Genomic DNA, 22,144 nt, shown 5'->3' with positions numbered 1-22,144 from the left:
TTACCTAATGAGACACCTAGGTTTTCACACTAAAGAGTCACACAAAACACTAATATCTGCAAAGATAGTGGTCAAAAGAAAGTCTAATTTTTAGTCATTGTGAAAAATGATTCAATTTCAGTGACCAGAATTAAAACTAACACCTGATTATTTTTTTTTTTCCTTTCTGCAACTTGCTTTTATGGATCTGAATGTTGCTGTAATGTACAAATGAAGGTTTTCTTGCACCCTCTGTTATTGAAGTATTTTACATGGTGGTTGGATTCGTTAAATGCTGTTAGAAACAAGTGCCTACCACCATCATTTCTGACAGAATTTGAAAAAGATACTCCACAAAACAAGTGGAGTTTGTATTTTAAAAAAAGGATTTGGAGTGTTGTTTTTGTTTCATTTTGTTTTTAAATGCATCCAATTATCAATGCTGCTTGGAAATTGAATTTTCTTTGGAAAACAGGGGGCCTTAACTTAACCTGGGACCGTTAGTGTTTTACTTGTTTCTATTTAAAAAAGAAATTGTATGAATTTCCCAGATACCATTGGTACTTGCACACTTCACTGAAGTATTATGAAGAGTTGGGTTGGTAGAAGAATGTTTTACATATTGTTAACATATATGTGGATATTCTTATATTATTGTACATGTTTGGGAAAATATCACACAACTTTAAAAATGTTACGAAGATGTATGTATCTGACTTTTTCCTTTGGAAAATATTATATATTTTTATTTGTATTTTTTACTTTTTTAAGTTCATCTATATGTGCCGTTATTTTTGTATTGCAAATGGTCTCATAAATGCAGTAGAAGAGATAAAAATACAAAGAAAAGTAACTTGACAAGGATTACAATGCTTGGGGGGAAAAACACATGGGTCAATATCATATTATCAAAACTAGAAATATTTTGAGTGTCGTAGCACTGTAAATATGTCACGAGACCTCTTTTGATGAGTAGTGTAAAGAATTGCAAGGTTTTAATCACCCATTTTAATTTGTTGTTATTTACCACTTTCTTGTGGCCTCTGGTCCTGACTTAATTGAACCCGATCAAACAGCATGCTTTTGTTTTTATTATTAAAACTTCTCCTTGTTTTTCAGTTGAATACTCTTTTGTTTTCTTTCAGTTTTGTACTTCGGATTTTGTTTCTTGCTTGTGAGAAGTTGATCTTCAGAATTATTTTTACACTATTTATGATTTATTTTCATAATGTAAAAAGTGTGTAATTATTAAAATATGAATCCAACCATTGGTGCTGATTTTGCATAGTCATAAAGTTCTTAGTGTTGGTGCAAAAAAATGTTCTAGTCTCTCTGGATTGGAAAAAGCGTGTGCTGCATTGTGCCAATCTGTAGTTTGAAATCTAGTGCAGGTCGTGTCAGTCAGTATTCACACAAAAATCGGGGCCTTTGCAACATGTTCCATTTTCCCACAGTGTGCGATAAAAAAACCCACCTCGCTCTTCCTATTCTTAATATGTCTTTTCCCTTCAAAGGCAAGTCCGTTCAGTCATCTTTTCTAAACAGGCAGCACAGGCTATGGGCATCCACAAAGGCACGCAAGGAAGAAGCTTTGCTGCAAACCTTAGAGCCTTTCCCTGCTCTGGAGAAGCTGCAAGGATCTATGTATTAACCAGAAGTCGAAACTATGGCTTAGGCAAGTCCACAGGCATCCTAGGATCCAAAGAAATAAAGCTGAAAATCACCAGTCTCCCTTCAATATTACTGAAGGCAAAAAATGAACCTGAGCCGCTGAGAAATAAAGATGTACGCAGGCAGTGTCACAAGTAACAGTGCAGGCTAGAAAATGTGCAGGTCTGTTGTACCACAAATCCAGTTTGTTCAGAAAAGATGGAGCATAATAATTATTGCAAAATGGTATATTTTCAAGATATATTTTCTTAGACCACCCTGGTCTAAGAAGACACATTTTTGCAGGAGTCTCCTTGAACAAAGGACTTCTTTTGAAAACTAAAACACTGGGCAGCAGCTGTAATCTCTTCAAAGCATTATTTAAATGTTTGGGTTTTCTAAATCCCAAAATATTTCAGACAAACAAAACACTCCCCATTGTTTCCCCTTCCTTCACCTCAAAAACGTAGTCACTCTAGGCTAAGAGAGAGAATGAGCGCCGTGGGGGTTTGACCTCTACTCTTAACTCTTGGTAATCTCCATAAATGTCTGTTAATCTTATCTAGCTCTGTTTCAGACTCTTGGGGGACTAAAAATAGCTTTGCTCCCTTTCCCAGACGAGGTACTTACAGCTTAACGTGCCCAGTGTCCCCGAGGAAGCGCCCGGCGATGCCGAGAGCAGACGCTGCTGTCACGCTGCACGCGCGGCCCCGAGGGCTGCGAGCGCTGGGGCCGCCCCAGCCAGGCAGTCCTGACCCAGGCGAAGTCCTCGATTTTGCTCCGGTCACTCTTGGCCTTTTCTTCCTTCCAGCTTTCTCCTTTCTTCTCCTTTCGTAGAGGCGGGAAGGCGTTCTAGATGCTGCTGCAGCTGTCCTGCCAAGAAACAAACACAAAGTATGTTCTGGACAATTCCCACTTTTTTTTCCTCTCGGTGCCGTAGCTACTCTGATGTTAGCCGAGTCACCACACGCACTCGGCCTGCAGTCTACGTGGTTTTGGTAGTGTCATTACCGGTGTGGTACCAACCAACGCGCTCTGGCTGCTGCTAGAGCTAACTGTCCGTGGGTTTCCCATTCAGGCCTTTTATTGCCTCCCTGTTATTTTCCAGTATCATGCTCCCTCTAAAGTCCAACTTCAGCCAGCCAATATCCTACAGCCTTCACGTCCTACTGCACTCATGGGACACAACTTTCCTCTGGCATTCCCTCCTATCCAGATACCTCCTTCATAATTTTGTGACATGCCAAAGCACGCGCAGAGCTGCATGTGAAATACCTGCTGCTTCTCCTGCTCTTTTTTATTTTTTAACGGAGCTTTTAATTAAATACTTAAAGGCCATTACTCACATCCAACTCTGCTCTGTGGATCAGGTTTACCTGCTAATCCCTACCCATTTGTAACAGGGACTCTACAGAAGTCAAAAAAATGCAACAGAAGTGGCTTTTTAGATCCTCATCTCACACAGCTTCAACTAGTGGTTCCATTATAATAACCACACGCAAAGAAATGTTTAAAAACAAAGAGAACAACACAAGGTGCTGACAAAGCATTGATGTTCCAGCAAGTAGTAACAACTGCACCCAAGTAAATATTAAAAGAAAACAAACAAGGGAATGCCAAAACACTTAAGTCATGTTCCTGCAAGCAGAGTCTTCCTGTCTTCCCAGGGTTACTAATTTGTCTTCTCTTCTGTTGGCTTCTGCTAGTTTCCAGATGGAGTACTCACAGGGCATTCTCCTCTCCCTTCTCCTGGCTGCAGAAGAAAAATACAGTGGCTTTGGATTCTTGCTCAAAACTTGGAGCTTGGATGCTCCATATATATGTATGTACACATGTGTCTATATGCACATATATACAGATATATGCATAGGTATATATATATATATGCATGCATACAAATATATATACATGACCTGTAGCATTCAGGAAAATACTGTACACAAACCTCCTCAGAGAGATCAGAGCCTGCTAGTACAGTTGTGCTCAAGCTGCTTTAGTTTCTCTCTGAGATCAAAGGTGGACACAGCTCCTGCCACATCAACCAAGATGCAGGTTTTTCCTGTGCTTACACCAAGACAGAATGTTCAATAACTAATAAATAGCCTGATTATTTCTGTATGGGCAGCTTACAGCTTGACTGAGTTTTCCAAGTGCCTACACCTAAACTGAGCAGTCACAAGCTCTCACTGGCATCACCTTTGGCTGGCTGCTCCCTCCTGGAGCTAAGAAGTCCTCAGCAACTTTTTGCAAGCTTTTAGGAGCTCTTTTCTCTTTGGCATATTAAGATTGTTGTGAGGTAATTTTTCTGGTTGAGATAAAAACTGATAAAAACAAATATGGCCAAAAAAAAAAAAATCTAAAATATCAACTCTCACGATTATATCAATTAGCTTGTGTCAGAAAGATGCTCATAGAATAAATTTGCCATTTAAAAATCTGGAACTGCAAACACTACTGGTACATTCAGCACCAAAACGATTCTCAACAAAAATTATTCAGGACCCAGCAAGCATGCAAATGGCTCTGGACAGCGACGCTGCCATGAAGCTCAGGAAGTAACATAACCCTATAACCCTGCTCTTGCCTGCCTTCCCCTCGGCTGCTTTGGACCCAGTTAACAGACCCTGCGCCCGACTGACTGCGGGGCCTGCTGGAAGGATCACCGCATCCACTGGCAGGCAAGTCCATGCCCCTTGCAGAGTAAGTACCAAGCAGCTGCAGTCCCTGAGAAGGTGCAGACGGGCACGGTTTGTCAGTCTTTACCTTTCTGTACTGAAACAGATCTGCAGTGCAGATCATTTTCCACTTACCATCTGTAATGGGTTTGCTTCTCAGGATGCACTAGCAATACATTGTTTTTCAGAGGTACAGTAACTCCTTAAGCAGTTAAATAGGGAGATGAAGGCACCTTACTTGGGTATGTTGAATAGCTCTTAGAACTACTTACTCCTTTTCATCATTCATGGGAGCCAGGCTGCTGGTTGCTGGTACCCTGCCAGGACAAAGCCCTTAAACAAGTGTGGAAAAAAATCAATTAAAATGTTCAGAAAGCAAACAGAGCAGGATGGAGAAAACGGTATGTTTTTTTTAAAAAAAAACACAAACACAAGTATTTAAAAAAAACCAAACTATTTTAATTCTCTATATCATGGAGAAATAGCTGCCAGTATTTACCCCACAGCATTATGAGGGCAAGTGGAAGGAGCAGGAGAGGTCTAAAAAAGCCAAGTCACAAGGTTCTGGAACGTGCTGTGTCTCGGGCAGGGTCTCTCTCTGCTGATCGGGGCGGGGAGACCTCCTCTGCTCTACACACGAGACTTGGCAGGCTTGTTCCTGCTGATAATATCAGAAGAGCATGCAAGAACTATGGGCCAAGAGGGAGGCATATTTGTTAAGCCTCTTTCCATGGCTGTGAAGGAACAGAGAAGCAATGCCCGCCCCCCTCCAAAAAAGCTACCTCACCTACCGCTCTGAGCTTTCCTGATGAAGTTTAGTATTGCTTCATGTAATTACTAATCTAGCTGTTAACAAACTTTCTTTTGCTAAACCTGGAACAAAAAGCCCAGATACAAGCAGGGCTGGCTGCTGATGCATGCTTGTAGAGGAGCAGAAGCACAGTAGCTTGCATATCCCTTAAATCTGTTTGTGGTCCATGCGTTAGCGTTCCCAGCAGCCCCAGAGGAGGGATAAGGCTGTGCTCGGCACCGACTGAGGGCAGGCACCAGCTGGGTGCAGGAAAATCATCCCTCCTGACATGCCTTCGGACTCACAGACTGGCATGCTGCCTTTCACTGCCTGAGCTCTAGCCTTTCTTTACGTTACCGTTACCAAGGGATTGCAATTAGGTCCAGTATATCACACAGACAACTTGAACTGCATCTACCCTATGCTAAATATCATTCCCCAGCTTTCAGAGAGGCAGGCAAAACAGAAAAGCATTGCAGACAGCATTCCTGACAGGCTCTAGCCTCGGCTCGATTTGGATGTTAGCAGATCTAAGTGCCCGTTCGCTTCTCAAGACCCATCAATGAATCTCATCGCTGCCTGTACAATACAGCTCCAGCTGACAGCTTTGACAACTCCCTCGTATCTTTTAAGTCCATGCCTCCTTCTGCCTGGACAAGGCACTGAAGACAGGCAGCTGCTGTCTCTGCTGGGATATAGAAGTGTAGCTGCTGGTGCCTCCTACCACTTCTGCTACATGCCTGTTTTGTTGGTTGGTAAGGCAAGGTTTCCGATGGAGCAGGAATGTGAAAGCTGCGGAGCTTCAAAATTAACACTGGCTGAAGAAGCTCAAGAAAATGCCTGTAGGAAAAGAAATGCTTGCCTAGAGAAGCAGAAAGGTGGCTTACTGGCAGAGATATAAAAAAAATGTAAAAATCAGGAGGTGTGTTTCTTCCATCTGCAAAATTTGGGATGACTTACTGGATACTGATCTAGAAAAGACAAGTATCATCAGCACAGGAAATTGTGTGGCTTTACATATGCTCTCTGAAGACTCTTCCAAACATAGCGCTGCAGGTGGCACAGATGAGCTACAGATGGGGTGGCGGGGACGTGGGCGCAGGTTTTGCTGCTGTCTGTCCATGCAGCTCAAGGAGCAGCCTCCAGACGAGGAGAGGGTGCATCCGCGGCAGGGAGAAGGTAAAGCTGAGGTACTCCGCTTCGCTTGCCATTTTCGAATGGGATGCCTCTTGATGTGAATTCTGCCCTTCTTTCCCATGAAATCATCCCCTCCTTTTCTCATGGGATTTGATGTCCAGCGAGATGGTTATCAAGGGTAGCCTTGAAGGAATGCCACATGCAAGCAAATCACTTCTCCGTTGGCGCTGTGGTTAGAAAGAGACCATACGACTAGCTACGCTTGCATCCTGCCTACACTGAAAAAGGGTGTAGCAATGCATCAGGGCACCAGGGCTACAGCCCTACTCTACTTACATTTATAAAAACACAGCAAAACCATAGCTCTTCCTAATTTGCCCCGCTTTACAAGAAATACGGGTACTGGCTTTGATGGATGTATACAAGTATATATCTCGAACAGAGATATTACGAACAGAGTCTGGGAGATAAGGAGTTGTGATGGTCCTTGAATTATGACCCTAATTTTGATTAAATCAACCGCTTGGTGCCCCCCCCCCCCCCCCCCCCCCGCGGATGTCTGTAGCAGAAGCGCTTTGACCGCCAGAATGACGGACAAAAGGCGAGCAAGCACCGGCATGGCACACTCGCCAGTGGGAGCTGGGTGGTTGCCCGGCTCTCCTCCGGAGCAAGTCGGTTGTTCTACAAGTTTGTGCTGGTTTGCAGCCTTAGAAAAACTCAAAGGCGCGGGGGCAAGCCTCGGCCCAGCCCCAGCTAAACACCAGTCGCCCAAAAGAACACCAGTCGCCGTCCCGCCGGGGAAGGCGGGAGGGCGGCAGGGAGGAGGGGTTTGGCGGGGGCCGGCGCCGGCATAAGAGGCGGGGAGCCCCCGGGCGGGCCCTGCCGTGCCGTGCCGTGCCGTGGCCGTGCCGTGCCGTGCCGTGCCGTGCCGTGCCGCGCCGTGCCGTGCCGGCGGGATGGAGGAGCGGTACAGCAAGGCGGAGACCCTCGCCCTGCGGAGGAAGCACATCGGGTAGGGCCGGCGGAGCGGCTGGGAGCGGGGCGGGAGGAGGAGGAGGAGGAGGAGGAAGGTCTCCGGCGGCTGCACCGGCCCCCCCCGGCGATGACAGCGCCCGGCCGGACCCGCTGGGCGCTGGCCGGGGGCTCGCAGCTCCGGGCAGCCCCTCCGGCCCCCGGCAAGGGGGCACAGCGGGCACAGCCCCAGCCGGCAGAAGGTCCCCGCGGCCGGGGACTGCGGGGACAGGGCGAGAGCCGGCAGCCCTGCAGCTTGCCAAGTCTTTGGGCCGCTTCGTTAAAACACAGCACGTCAAGCGCTACTTCACTTTTTTAACAGATCAAACACAGCCAGCAACCAGCATGGGGTACCCAGGTGTATTTCTGAGATGCTGCCGCTGTGCGGGGTCTTTTTGTGAATAAACTGCAGCCTCCTGAAAAATAGACGTCTCTGTTAAATGAAGCTGAGGAGGTTTCTTAAGCCGCGTCTAACTGGGGGGAATTCAGGAAGGCTGCCTGCAGCTGTGACCTGAGCAGTAGTCCTGGCTGTGCGTGTATCTGATCCCGCCGTATTGCCATCGTATATTATTTCCTCCTTCTTCAGTAGGTGTCGCCAAGTGAAAAATAAGTCCAGATTGTTAAAACCAGCACTGGCTATTTACTAATGGCATCCTAAGTGTGTGGAATGTATAGAAAGCTCACTAAATATTCATAAAAGTCATGGCTTCATAAAGCGTGCGCATCAGCCTCTCTTTAGGGGCCAGCTCAATGTTAAGGGAGTCTTGCCTGTGCAAGGGTTACAGGATTGGGCTGTGTTGAGTGAACAAAAAGAAACTTTCAGAGAAAGGACTGACACCTAACAGAAGAAAAAACTGTAGTCAAGAAATGGCCGATGATGATGATGATGTGCACTGCTTTTAAAGTGTACCAGAGGAATAGCCGAAGGTGTCAGAAAAGATCTATGCAACAGGGCTAGAAACTATGAGAAGGTAAACGCCTTCACTTTCTAGGAGTCGCATTTGGGCTTTACAAATACCTGACAGTAGGGATGCCTTTGCAGCACTGTCTGAGGTACCTGGAAATGACCGTGTTTATCTGAGGGCATATAAACATTACTAAAAGTTCAGAAGACTTTCCTTCTGCTCAGTAATATCATTCAATATAATTACATAGCTGGCATGTTCTCCAAGAGAGTCAAAAAAAAAAAAGAAGAAAATAAAAGAGTGTTTAGAGAGTACTTTTGATAATTTTACAAGAAGCCTGAGTTTTGCTGGAAGCCAGTGTGATTTAGGTGCTTATAAAAAGCCGCTTTTAAAGATTTTATCCAAAGCAGTCAGGATGAGATACAGAGATTTTTAGGACCTGCTCAGCACCTCTGAAAATAAAGCCAGCAAGGCATTAGTGTTTTGTTCTTGAATGTGACCTCTATACAGTACAGTCATCCATTGCGTAATGAATTTTTGGCTATAGTGTAAAGCAATGCTTAACAACTTGGTTTTATTCCCAGCGAGTTAATTGGCCATACATGTTTGTAAGGCATGTAAACAAACAGAGCTACAGCCTAGAAACGCAGCAGGACATATAAGGACTTGGAACAACGTTACAGTCACTGTGAAGCTGCTTGCAGACAGAATCATGCCCTTATTAAAGACCTACTTCTGTTCCCACTGTGCCTGGGCAGGTATGCGGCGGCTCTTTTCGATTTCAGCCAGGGCCCCGCTTGACCATCATCTGAACCACTGACAAGTTCTTCGCAGAGGGAGGCAGTTGTCTTCAGAGCTGCAAAAGATCAACCCCCTTGAAACTCAGAGGGGGAAAAACTGAGAAAACTAAAATGGTGTTATTTTCTACTTCTTTATTTTTAGGCCTTCCTGCAAAGTTTTCTTTGCCAAGGACCCTCTGAAGATAGTGCGTGCTCAGGGCCAATATATGTTTGATGAGAAAGGAGAAAAATACTTAGACTGTATCAACAACGTTGCACATGGTAAGCAGTTTAACTTGCAAGACTGCTTCTATTCCTTCATTTCTAATAGGGATCAGAACACACTTCTTCCACGTCATGATGTTCACAGTGCTTCTCTGAATCTCCTTGTGTGGTTCAATAACTGACTGCTTGCTAGTAATAACTAATTATTTTCTTCTTTAGTTGGCCACAGTCATCCATACGTGATAAAGGCTGCAACAAAACAGATGGAACTGCTCAACACAAATTCCCGGTTCCTGCATGACAACCTTGTTCAGTACGCACAGAGACTTACAGCCACCCTGCCCGAGAAACTCTCTGTTTGCTATTTTGTTAACTCTGGGTATGTCTGAACATTTATTTTTTTCCATTATGACTATTTTGCTCCTGTTTGAGATCGACACTCAGAACAGCTTGGTCTAAATCTTACTAAGTAGGACTTAGTAATAAGCAACAAAAATATTTCCAGTACTGATCGAAGGATCCTTCCTATTTGCAGCTGTCATATTGAGTGTGCTGGCTCAGTGCAAGAGAGCCAAAACATGAAACTGGTCTGTTGAACGCTATGCAAAAAAGGGGGGGGGAAGCAAGAAAAGCAAATTAGACTGCAAATTGGTGAACGTTATGTACAGATTGGTGAATGCTATCTGTAAATTGACATATGACCTTGGAAACGAGTATCATAGAATCATTAAGGTTGGAAAAGACCTCTAGGATCATCTAGTCCAACCGTCAACCCAACACCTCCATGCCTACTAAACACCTTCTAAGGAAGAGTAGCCTTCTTTAGGCGGTCCATTTAGTCTGTGATCACTTACGTTGCCAGAACAGACAACCTGCAGGGACTTGTGAGCAGAGGGGCTGCTAGGGGTCAGGCTGGAAGTTTGAGTCTTTGTCTGGGGAGCAGATTTGTGTTCTCTGCTGCCTGATGGTGCAAGTGCTGCGGAGGATGGAGCCGTTGTGGAGGGTGGGAGACGGGGCTGGCGCGCTGTTGCTGTTCAAGGGTTTGTGGCTGCATTGCACTCTCAGCTGCAAAGCGGTCTCATTTGTACCAAGAGGAGGTAAATGTCTACAAGCAAACTGGGGGAGGGAAAGAAAGCATCTCTTTGTTTGCTGTTTCTACAAAGAGCTGTTTTTTCTTTCCCCTCTTACATGGCATTTACAGTCTCAACCTTAGCATTGTAATCTGTATTAACACAGAGCCTGCTGTGTTGAGTTATTATATCCATTAGTCCTGTGCCTCTTCTGTGTCAGAATACCATTTTAATTGGAAGCGCTTCCTCACTATTTTGCGGCTGTATCTGTTATTATGCAGGTCTGAAGCAAATGATCTTGCTTTACGACTGGCTCGGCAGTACCATGGGCACCAAGATGTGATCACCCTTGAAAAGTAAGTACATAGAGTAGCTTATGTGAATGCAGCCAGCAACTCCTGCCATTACTTCAGAAGCGGCTTTGCAGCAACCCCCTGCTGTTTGTACTCCACTGCCTGCTGAAAGAAAAGCTTTGTTGCTTTTGTACTAGAACAGGTCAGGAAATCCCTTTTCCACATTTGGATAAACACAGGTTTTGAAAATCTCTGAAAAATAAGCCTGTCAGTCACCCCAGAAGGTCAATCACCTGTTACAGGGCATTTCCCACAGAGACTCCCAAAGCAATTCAGGCCAGAGACTTGAATGTTGGTTTTCAACATCAAGGAGTGGTCTGGCCACTGGGCTGCTCTGGAAAGGGCTTTCTGTTTGTCACACTCTGCTGGACATGTTTCTTTTTGTACAAATAAATATTCAGTGGTCAAGAAGAAAGATCCTGTAGCTCTGCAGAGGTGCTGCACCAATGCTCAGCTCTCCTCCAGTGAACACAAGTATGCACACAAAACCAAGCAGCTCCAAAATAAGGAGGCACTGAGAGGGCCGTCAGCCATGGGGAAGGTGGCCAACCACATCTCTGGGTTTCCCTATCCTAGATGCAGCCTTAGGGTTGGTTATGCTGCTGCAGGGCTGGATCTTCTTCTCAAGTTGTGATTAGAAAGTCCAGCCAGACCAACTGCAAGAGCACGTGTGATCTGAACAGCACAAAGCTTGTTTGACTCAGCCATGCTCAGATCCCTGTTAGCCCTCCTTGGCTCACGTGGCCAAGATTTGGAGCCACTGAGAGTAGCTTCCGGCAGGAGAGGCAGAGGATGGAGCTGGCTCTGTCACTGTTTCACTGCAATGTCTTGTCTTCCTGAACACCACAGGGTATTTCTTTGCCCATGTCCCAAGGCTCTGTAGGCTTTTGCCATAGCTACCATCCCAGTCAGGGTGGGCTTTCTGTCCTTTCTTTGTGTCCATTGGCAGATTTTGTTGACTGGCTAGTAGAAAGGTGTAAAGAAGACAAAGGAATTCAAAAACATCTTCTCTACCCTATGTGTGTGCTACTATGAGATTGTGACACGTCTTTGATTTGGTTTGAGGTTCCCTTCTCTTCAAGTTTGTGGCTGAACAAAAGTGTTTATTCCCCAAATGAGAATGAAGCTGCTGCATGCTTTAGGTTCAAAAGGCTCTGTTTCCTCATTTCTAAATCAAATTGGATTCAGCAGTAACCAGCTTTAGCATACTCTTCAATATAAAGCTTTTATAGTCAAACAATATTCATCCTTATCCTGAAAGTGGCTTCTGCCAAACAGTCTAGCCTGTAGGGCCTTCAGGGCAGGTAGCGGTGTGCTGCTGCTGCGTAAGATCCCCACCTTCTGATGCAATGCACACTCTTGAGAGTCTTTGCAATGGTGTTGGGGTCTAGCTTGCAAAGCTTGGGTTGGCCAGAGTGAGGCCCAAAGGTTGGAAATGAGGGAGCTGGACCCACCCTTCAGGTGCCAGGTAAGGCTGCTAGGGCAGCCACCTTAGAGGTGGTGGGGTCCAAGGGACATCATCTTGGTCTGTCCCCATGCTGGCACTTGATTTTATGCAAGAAAAAAACCCCTCCTCGTTCCAGTCTTGCGAGCAAATTAAAGTCAACAGCAATTTCATATCACCTTTAAGAGAAATACTGAGTAAATTAAATCAAGATCCCTTCACAAACAGTGCTACTGTGTTGCAGATACAGTTGCTTATTCTGGATTATTTATGGGCACAGTTGTAAATTTAGCTCTTCTATACATTTGGTGAAAAGTGACTTCGATATTTAACACTCATGCAGTGCTTACCATGGCCATGTTACATCTCTGATTGACATCAGTCCCTATAAATTTAAAGAGCTGGGAAAGGACAGCAAGAAGGAGTTTGTGCATGTGGTAAGTGTGGTTTTTTTGCTTTTTGTCGTTTTTGCTGTTAATGCAGCAGCATATTGAATTACCTGCTTCTGGTGTAAACATACTTTCATTCTGTTTTGCTGATGCTCTCTGTTTTGCTGATGTACTCTAAGTACATACACTTGGCTGTTTGTCAGTGATTAAATACAGCAAAATTGTTTGCTTTTGGATTTCGAAGAGGGTATTCAGCTGGGAGACTGATTTCCTTTATAGGGCTACAAGTTTCCTGAGTCACTGCACTGTATAGTTACGCAGTTTGAAGAAACTGGCCAATATCTGTTGTGTTGTTTTGGCTAAAGATATGCAGGACTTTTGAGCCTACTTCCAAAAACTGGAAAGGCAAACCCCACAAGTCCACACAGATCTGGGTATAGAGCTCATGGGTGCCCAACTGAGCGGGATACTGTTCGATTTTCAGCCTGAACTTGTGTATCTTACAAAGACAAAAATCATTCTCAGCCCAGAGGTGTACACCAAGCAGGTCTTTCTTATCTAGACCTCCTTGCATTAACCACACTGCCGAAGTAGTATCCACCTTTTTATACCACTTCCTTTCTCTTATTTACTGAACCTCTCCCAACACTGTTTGTAGAGGCTTGAAGGTCATGCAGATTCATACCGTGACTAGGATGCTGGAAGGGAAGTGACAGACTGGAAAACCCCATTCTCTAGTTACAGAAATGGATCTTTCTGCAAGAATCTGAAATAAGATGATGGATGAGGACTCAGTATTGTATCTTGGGGGAGAGGAGGGACGGTCTTGAAAGGTGGATGAGGTAGATGATGGCTCTTTCAACAGTTGTCTCCAGAATTGTTGAACACATCACAGGGCTGGTTTGAGTTTAAGCTCCTCTAAGCATTTTTGCTATTCTGTGCACAAATTCAGGCTGTACTAACTCCTATTATCTATCTGTGTGGAAAGACAAAAATGCAGAGCAAGAGAAAAGAAAGTAACTGTTTCATAGAAGGATGGGCTTTAAAAAAAAAAAAAAAATTGATCTTTCCAGGCTCCTTCCCCAGATATCTACAGAGGGAAATACAGGGAAGACCACCCAGATCCAGCAAGTGCTTATGCCGAAGAGGTGAAAAAGATTATTGAAGAAACACAGAAGAATGGACGCAAGGTGTGTATTTTCTGCTTTAGAAATGCTGAGGCTTCATCTATTAAGTGTGGAATGGGGGCATGAAACAGGCAACTAAGGACATGTTTCTTTACTGTTTCCCTTGCTTCCCCCTGCCCTTCATTTTTCTATGGTGGGTTCTGTGTTCAAAATGGGCCATTTTTCTACCTGATGCTCTTAGCATAATTTTTCTAGGCATCAATGAAAGGATCAATAATACCGTAGTAAATAAGCAGATACAACCAAAGCAGTTTAATTTCCTATTTTATGCATTGAATCAGTAGATTGTAGATATCTTAGGGCAAGCTTTGAGGTCAGCTGAGAAACTACATCACAAATTCTAGAAAGGATATATAAAAGTCTCCAGGATGTGGAGAAAATATGCTAGATAAAATCTTGATACTACATTTCTGAGTCTAGTAGCTTAAGATAACTTTGGAGTCATCTAAAAAGGTGCACCTTTCAATCATATACAATATGACCTTGATAAAAACAGACAATTTCTGAACAGGTTTACCTAAAAATGTGTGTTAATGTTTTGTATGATGACATTAGCTTTTTGAGACATGTAGGGCTTGATCCAAAGCCCACTGAAGTCATAGAAGACTTCAGTGGAGATGGGAACAACATGTTCCCTTCTAGTCCAATGGACTTACATCACTCTTCTTTTTAGTTTCTTCATCCTTTTTTTTTTGATTCTCTACTAACGGATAGTTTTGTTTTTTCTTCCCTTGTTTCCTTTCTTTTGCATATTTCTTAGGTTTTGGTGACATAGACCTGTGGCAGGACAAGTTGTGCTAAAGGCTAAGCCTCACATGCTATGGGAAGCTTCGTACTCTTTGGCCGTAGCATGCCTCTTCAAATATAGTGTACGGTTCTTTACACGTTACTGCTCGGCCTTGTTTCCAGGAAGACTGCACCAGCCCAGAGAGACCTCTTGATGCTCAGGGAGGGGTTCACAAGTGGTGTGGGGATGCAATCCCTTAAATAGCAGACTTATGCTGAGACTTCGGGGTAATATCGTATCTCTGCTGCATAGACCTCTGCTGTTGACAAGAAACGAGTTTTGATGTTCCAGTGTATCTGATCCGCTGCTCTTACCCTTCCTGACTTGAAATAACTTTCTTTTTCATTCCTAGCAACTGGAATTATTTCACCTGTAGAATTTTTCTCCTCTTTTGTCAAGTGCCTCATGCTGACATTTTACTTGTGTAGTTATTTGCATTAGGCAGGGGTGCCCAAAGTGTAGCCTCAGGTCATCTTACAGTTCAGTTTCTACCCACCTCTACCTGGTGTTCAGGATTGAACAAAAAAGCTGATCACCACATATATCCATTACTGGAGAGCCTTGGCATTAAGCAAGTTTCATTAACCTCTGGGGGGAAATGGCAAATACTGTTGTGTGTCTCCTGTAAATTGAAATTTGTAAATAAATTTACAGAGCTCCCAGGAGCCTGATCCAATGTCCACTGACACCAGTGTCTTCCACTTCAACAGCTGTAGGACTAGAGCTTAACGAAGGTCATTGTATTCCCATCAGGTTGCAAAGGTGGCCCTGGCTACTGCAAATTTGGGCACCCCAGATTACAAAATGAATAAATTCTTTAGCCATAACTGTTCTCAAGAGCCCTCAGTTGTCCAACTCATTGCGTGATTAAATTAAGGCACACATTTAAACATTTATTTCTAGACTGTTAGATGTTTGTGCAAAGGCCAAGCAGATGAACACAGGTCTCACCTGAGTTTGTTTTTTGTAGATTGCTGCATTCATAGCCGAATCCATGCAGAGCTGTGGAGGCCAAGTAATTCCACCTGTGGGCTATTTCCAGAAAGTGGCAGAGTACGTACATCACATCAAAAAGGCGTAACTGGAAAACTAACCAAAGAAACAAGTTTTTCACTATAGGCTTATCCAATCAATTCAGCTATCACCCTCTCTTGTTCTTGGCTATCTGTGGTTGCTTTCTACTTTTTGAAGAGTATGATTCCACTTCTATTTTTTATAGAAAATCAGCTGACTAATTGTTTTTAGCTGGATAATTGTCTTTCCTTTTCTATCTTTAATCCTCAGGCCATAAGTTTGATGGAAGATGAACCATCATAGATACAACCCTGCAGTACCATTACAGTACCCCTATTTTGCATCAAAATATCAGATTTTTTTCTTAACATTTAGCAAACTAAAAATTTTATGAATTGAAATAGCTATAGCTGTGTTTCAGCAGCCACGTTCTTTCTTTTTTTCCTAACCTGGTCTCACACTGGAGAATTTCTGTAATACAAACTCCCTTGTCCTAGCTAGTCCCTTGTCCTACCCGAGACGTGTACTGCAGTACTAGTCATTCAAGCTATTCTATTCGTTTTCAGGTATGTGCGTGCAGCAGGTGGAGTGTTCATAGCTGATGAGGTCCAGGTTGGCTTTGGCAGAGTTGGGAAGCATTTTTGGGCATTCCAGCTGCAAGGCGAAGACTTTGTGCCTGACATCGTCACCATGGGAAAGCCCATTGGCAATGGCCACCCTATGTCTTGTGTGGTCACAACAAGGGAAATCGCTGAAAGTTTTGGTGCCTCTGGACTGGAGTATTTCAATACAGTAAGTTCGTAGGTGAAGGTTTGGGATTTTTTTCTTTTGGTCTGCATTTAGCAGTTAGAAGTTGTTCAGGTGATTCAGCTCATATCTGCATCCATCACTGCATCACATTACTAACAGCTTGAGTCAACTGCAGTCTAATAGCTAAAAGCAAGTGGAGAGGCTTTGAAATATGCTCAGTACCAAGTGGTATATCTTAATATGGACCAGCACTAGCTCTCTGGCATGTCATGCCTCTCAGCTCACATCCATACAGATAAATTCTTCCTTACTTCTCTCTCTCTCTCCGCCCTCTGAAATGTTGACCATGTAAAATTTCATTTTCTGGGATAGGATCTGTGCTGGTGGGGCTCATGCCCTGGTAGACCTTACTCTGCAGTTGTCACCTAACAAAACAGTGACTCTACCAGGAAACATTTGAGCTGCGTGCATGCCACAGAGGAGCAGCTTTCTTCTTGTTTACTGAGTCCTCTTCCTGTTCTGTAACTGAGCCTTCTTCCCAGCTACCATGAATCCCCTTGCTTTCAATGGAGTTTATACCCTCTGGTTCAAGAAATCTATCACGCATTGCTCTTCACAGGAGCATTTTGCCAGCACATATGATCAGCAAACCATGAGAGCAGCTTGAATGCTTCAGCTGTGAAATCTTCAAATTACTGAAACCTGAAGCGGAGGAAGAGAGAGCCCCTCCCTTGGGCCTCTTACACTGCTCAAAGCGTGGGGGACGGTGCTCCACAGCCTGCATGGCACAAAATCCCCAACTCTTCAACCTTTCCTCACAACATGCCAAGCAGGAGAAGGCAAGTGAAAACTACATGGATAGACACAGATGAATGTTTCTGATGGGTTTTGTTTTCCTATTTGTCTTTACTATCAGTTTGGAGGCAATCCAGTGTCTTGTGCTATTGGTTTGGCTGTGCTGGAGGTAATAGAAAAAGAAGATCTCCAAGGAAATGCTACACGTGTAGGAAATTATCTCCTGGAGTTGCTGGCTGAGCAAAAGGAGAAACATCCATTAGTGGGAGATATCAGGTGGGTGCCTTACAGCAACGTCAGAGAAGAAAAAGACCTGTGCTAGAAAAATCAAGTTTGGGGTGATAGGAACACAGAAACTTTATGTCATGATTATGCTACACCTCTTTTTTAAAATGGACTACCCAAAACTGATACTATAAGGCAATATATTTTTCAAAGAAGTTGTCCATCCATCTGCTTGGTTAGGTATAAGCGTAGCCGCTAGAAAAGCTCTGGGAGAGAGTAGCAGAAAGAGCTATCTGCATGCAATAGCCCAGTTGTCAGCACGCTGTTGGCATGATGGAGCCCTTGTTCAAATCTCTGGTCCATTGCATTTGGAGATGTTAATGTGAGTTTTCCTCATCTTACGTTACTACCATGATAACTGCCTTCAGGTTTTGGGGGGTGGGGTGTTGGGTTGTGGGGTTTTTTTAGTTCTTGGTTTTGGTTGTCTTCCACAGTTCCCTGGCTTGAGGTTTGCAGGATAAGAGAGAAAGAAAATTATTCTATCATTCTTAACTGGCCAGGTAGCCTTAATGAGCCAGCTGAATTTATTTATCCAGAAATATCTGTTATCCCATTTGATCGTCTGAAGTAGTCAGTGCCAAAAGACAACCCAAGAGAAAGTCTCCTCTCTTTCCTGCTCCTTCCCTGCCTGCGCCCTGGGGAGGGGAATTGCAGTTGTTAGAAACAGGTTTTGCTTTTGCAGAGGAAGGCTTGGGTTACTGACACTGGATTTCACTTGTCTGTATTTTTTTTCTCTACTCCAGGGGCGTTGGATTGTTTGTTGGAGTGGATCTGGTGAAAGATCAACAAAAGCGGACACCAGCCACAGCTGAAGCCCTTCACCTTATTTACAAGTAAATGGTTTTTAAAGACTATGTGCAGTGATCAAACCCTCCTAATATTCCCCAGCAGTTAGTCATTAATTTCAGTTTAAATTTGTGTAGCTTTTGATAACATAGTACTAGAAAAAGAAAAGTTTCAAAATATAACTCATCCTGAAGGCTCTGACAGGACACGATATAGTTTTATACCTGTGTTTAACACAGATGTTTCCTCTTTCTACAGGCTGAAAGAGCATCAAATCCTTCTTAGTGCAGACGGACCCCACAGAAATATACTAAAATTTAAACCCCCAATGTGTTTCACAATGGAAGATGCAAAACACGTAGTGGAGACAATTGATGCACTTCTCACAGGTATGTATGGCTTAGTGCTCGAAGGAATACTCTTCTTTGTTCATTTCCAGATGACCCGTTGGAAACACCAGCCACCATAATCTAGGCCGTTACGTGCAAGGGAAAGTAATCAATTACATTTCTTACCGCTCGTCCAAACTGCTGTTCTTAACGCCAATTATTATAAATAAATTAAAAGCCCCATATGTACTTCATCCAAACTTTTAGGCAAAATCCTGCTCTTAATCCTTTCTCTCACAGACTCAGTGTTACTACTCATTTCTGGTCGCATATGCTATATGTTAAGGAGCGGATATATTAATTCAGCATAGGCCTGAAAGACACTGCTGAAACACTGGTGAAATTTTCCATAATGTGCTCTACCTTTTTTTTCTTTTCTTTTTTAACTGGCATACTGGAACATAATTGTCTCACTCAAATTTAGCCTGAAGGTTTTCAGGCTCTATTTATCTTCTACCTGGGGACCAATCCAGGGGAAAATAACATCAGGTATACTATTAGCGTAAGGACTCTCCAAGCCCATTCTACATTGAATGCTCCCATCTCCTGAGATTATAACAACTGGAGTTAGACTAGCACGAACCTGCTGGACAAAGGCAGAATTCAGCTCTGAAAAGTCTATCTGAACCCCCACGCTACAGTCAAGCTGCTAATTTTGTTCTTTTCTCTAAACACCCCCAAGCTACACAGTCCTGATACGTTAATCACATTGGCTCAGAAAAATGTTTTAGGAACTATTCATCATTCTTCAGTTATTCTTCTCTGTGATGAATGCCCAGAGGAATAGCTGATTACGAATTTTTTACTTCAGCCAGCTGTTAAATTGACTGTATGCTTATTTACCCCTGGTTCTTTTTAATTTAATTATTTTATTTCTTTTTTTAGAAATGGAAGAGGCAACTGGAATGAAGACAGAAAATAATGCATCTACGAATGCACAGTGTAAAACAAAAGTATGTTTTGAATGTTTTTTTGAACTCTTATTCAGATAGGTGTTTGGCAAAGCAAGTATAAATTACTTTGGTAGAGCATGCCTTCATTTTTGGTGGTGCAAGTCGTTCTGTGCCTTGAAACTGAGCTCAGAACGTAACCCACTACTACGAGCCTGAGAGGATTGTGTTACTGGGACAAATCTAAAAAGAGCTGAGTAATACAGACCTACAACGAGAAACGTGTTATAGACAAGCCCTTCACCTTGTTCACCTTGTGTGCAAACAAGACCAACCAGACTTTGGGCTGCACAAAATCGTGAGCTCCGCAGTCAACAATTTTACTAGTTCTAGGTATTGCGTGCTACTGATGGGTATTTGGCTTTCTAAGCAAGCCTTCAGCCTGGAAGGTATCCAAGTTTTCAGAGAGTTCCAAGGATTTCATTTCCACCATAGCTCTTTGAGTAGGAATGGCTGACATGCATCCAAATTAAGACTTCTTAGGTTGAGCCCCAGCTTTGGATAAATCATATATAATTTCTCATACCCTTAAAAACATGTCACCCACTGTGTTATAGGAAAGCTTGCTGAGCTGTCCTTTGGTGAGTTTTCCAGTGATGCTGCGAATGGTGGGAAGGCAATGGCGCAGCTCTCTAGGGATGTAGTAATTAAGGCAGAGACGCTATGGCTTATTTGCTGTCTAGATTATACTAGATCTGGGGTGCAAGCCTCCTCTTACAGACATTTGTACACATTTGGTTCAATTTCTTTCAAAGCTAAGAAGTTGTGCCACTAAAAAGGGGAGAGTCAGGCAGAGCTACTTACTGGGAACCAAGTCCAATGGCTGCCTGGTGGAAGACGTGCACATGCCTTCACTGACATTTCATTTCTGTTTCAGACAACTGAAGGGAGTTCTCAACCAGAAGGTGCAAATGAAAGCATTGGCCATATGAATGGAGCTGCCTGCAGACAAGAAAATGGGCTTTATGCTAAAAAATGCTCTGTGCCAATAAGAACATGAAGAGGGAAAGTTTCCTCATTCAGTTTGAATTTGTCAGGCTTGCTTCTGAGACGAAGAGTGCAATAGTCCAAGTCCTAGGATCTGTTCGAAGCCTAGTCCTACCTTCCATAAACTGGCTGAATTCCTATTAGCTTCAGTAGGAGTTTAAAATACCTTTTCAGATACATGAGAACTGCACCATGTGGCTTGAAATCTAGATGTGACAGAATGGTGAAGTGATACAAAAATACCTTGGTGCTGATGGCAGGCTTGACATAGGTACACAAACTCAGTGGAATTTGTGGATTTACCGGTATTACACAGAATCTGAATTGCTTAACCACCATACAAGCAAATTCCAATCCTATTAAGTTTAAAATTATATGCTTAACGTGCTATTTTTACAATATTTTAAATTTCAATATGTAATATTGAGATGTTAATTACTTCCCATGTTATAATGGCTGAATTCACAAAACAGTGCTTGAGAGAGAAATCATTATTATCGTCCAGTGTAACTTAGGTCCTGTGGACCATATTTCCAGCTGATATAAATTGGTGTAGCTTTGTTAATGTCAGCGATGCTCTACCAAGAGTCTACCACTGTGTGTGTAGAGACACAATGTTTATGCAGGGCATTCTCACTTTATGTTCAAAGAAAATGAAGCATCTGGATCCTAGTTTTCTATGGATAAAGCAACTTTTATAGATAACTATTTATATAGAGTAAGATTTTATGATTTTTTTTCCAAAAGTTTATATGTTGAACCCTCTCAGTCCAAAAAATATGCAAGTAGAATATATATCATTTCAGACACACTGATTGATTGAATTTAACCTGAGGGTCTCTCAAAATGCGGTTCCCAGGGACAGCCCAGCTTGCATTCCCATGAATTTTAGTTGTTTTGACAGTCATGGGAATTACTGCCTGATCCTGTTGTAGCAGTGTTGTTACTTTTTGTCAGTGGTGATGAAGAGCCACATACCAGTTGCATGGGATCCTGACACACAAATGGCTATACTAATTTGATAGATTACTAAAATGAAAGGACCAGTGCATAAAACATGCATGCAACCACTTTGCAGCCACTGCCTGTCTGTGCTGCAGATACTTTAGACTGACTTGCCTTCTTGTCAGTGTAAAATTTCAAGAAGAGCACACAAGCCCTGCTTCTCTTTTTTAGTACATGCACAACTCTATGGTGTGGAAGACACTGAGGGCTTTACAAATGGTTTGTACTTCAGAAAAAAAAGACAAAATGTGTTTCCTCTTCAATTTTAATACCCTAAGTTCTGCTGTTTTGCAATTGCTGCTAATGACCCTACTGATACGACTGAAAATTGAGCACCTTATCTAATTCCATGTTTTCCACAATTTGCTATATTAATATTGATGTTTCCGGTGTAACGTCTTCCAACATCCTCAAGCTGGCTTATTTTCTCTTTCATGATCCTTGAATAATTCTTCCATAAAAATAAATCTCTCATTTGTAATTATTATGTCCTCCACAAAGAGGTTTTTTGTTTTAATTTTATTCTTCAGTTACACCTATTTGATGAGGGAAGTAACTTCAGTTTTGGCACAATCCCTACTGTGAAGGGCTTACTAATTAGAAGAGACTGACTAAAGGATGGGAGAGTGGAAGCAGAAATAATTCAGACTAAACACAGAGAGAGCAGTTCCAGTCAGCTGAGCTGATCAAATATATTCCCTCCACTGAACAGGCAAGGCTTTTTTCCCCTTTCCGACTCTGTTTCCCTTCCTCTTCTTTCTACCTCTCCTGTCCTGGCTGTGCTAGTCCTGTTTCTAGCCAT

At 43.1% G+C, this 22,144-nt stretch overlaps 1 protein-coding gene and 1 long non-coding RNA gene across 3 annotated transcripts; one reads left to right on the top strand and one right to left on the bottom strand.

The window, feature by feature from the left end:
* Window positions 1-2,202: 2,202 nt before the first annotated feature.
* LOC142409342 (uncharacterized) lies at window positions 2,203-15,419 on the bottom strand. 2 transcript variants are annotated; one of them, XR_012775580.1, is made up of 3 exons: window positions 15,333-15,419; window positions 4,543-4,637; window positions 2,203-2,502 (listed from the first exon to the last, which is right to left on the bottom strand). It is a non-coding gene; the product is annotated as an uncharacterized LOC142409342 (long non-coding RNA). The 2 variants fall into 2 exon arrangements; XR_012775581.1 differs by lacking the exon at window positions 15,333-15,419 and adding an exon at window positions 6,683-6,775.
* ETNPPL (ethanolamine-phosphate phospho-lyase) lies at window positions 7,114-21,793 on the top strand. Its single transcript, XM_075500713.1, has 13 exons — window positions 7,114-7,243; window positions 9,090-9,208; window positions 9,371-9,530; window positions 10,503-10,577; window positions 12,362-12,455; window positions 13,481-13,597; window positions 15,352-15,434; window positions 15,962-16,187; window positions 17,062-17,216; window positions 17,969-18,058; window positions 18,270-18,400; window positions 19,286-19,353; window positions 20,228-21,793. Exons 1-13 carry the CDS (start codon window positions 7,188-7,190, stop codon window positions 20,348-20,350), a joined length of 1,497 nt encoding a protein of 498 aa, XP_075356828.1. The 5' UTR covers window positions 7,114-7,187; the 3' UTR covers window positions 20,351-21,793.
* Window positions 21,794-22,144: the final 351 nt, after the last annotated feature.

The sequence above is a fragment of the Mycteria americana genome, chromosome 4 (genome assembly GCF_035582795.1).
Source record: "Mycteria americana isolate JAX WOST 10 ecotype Jacksonville Zoo and Gardens chromosome 4, USCA_MyAme_1.0, whole genome shotgun sequence".
In the NCBI taxonomy this organism is placed as follows: domain Eukaryota; kingdom Metazoa; phylum Chordata; class Aves; order Ciconiiformes; family Ciconiidae; genus Mycteria; species Mycteria americana.
Note: the sequence above shows the minus strand (reverse complement) of the source record. Positions and strands in the feature narration are given on the sequence as shown.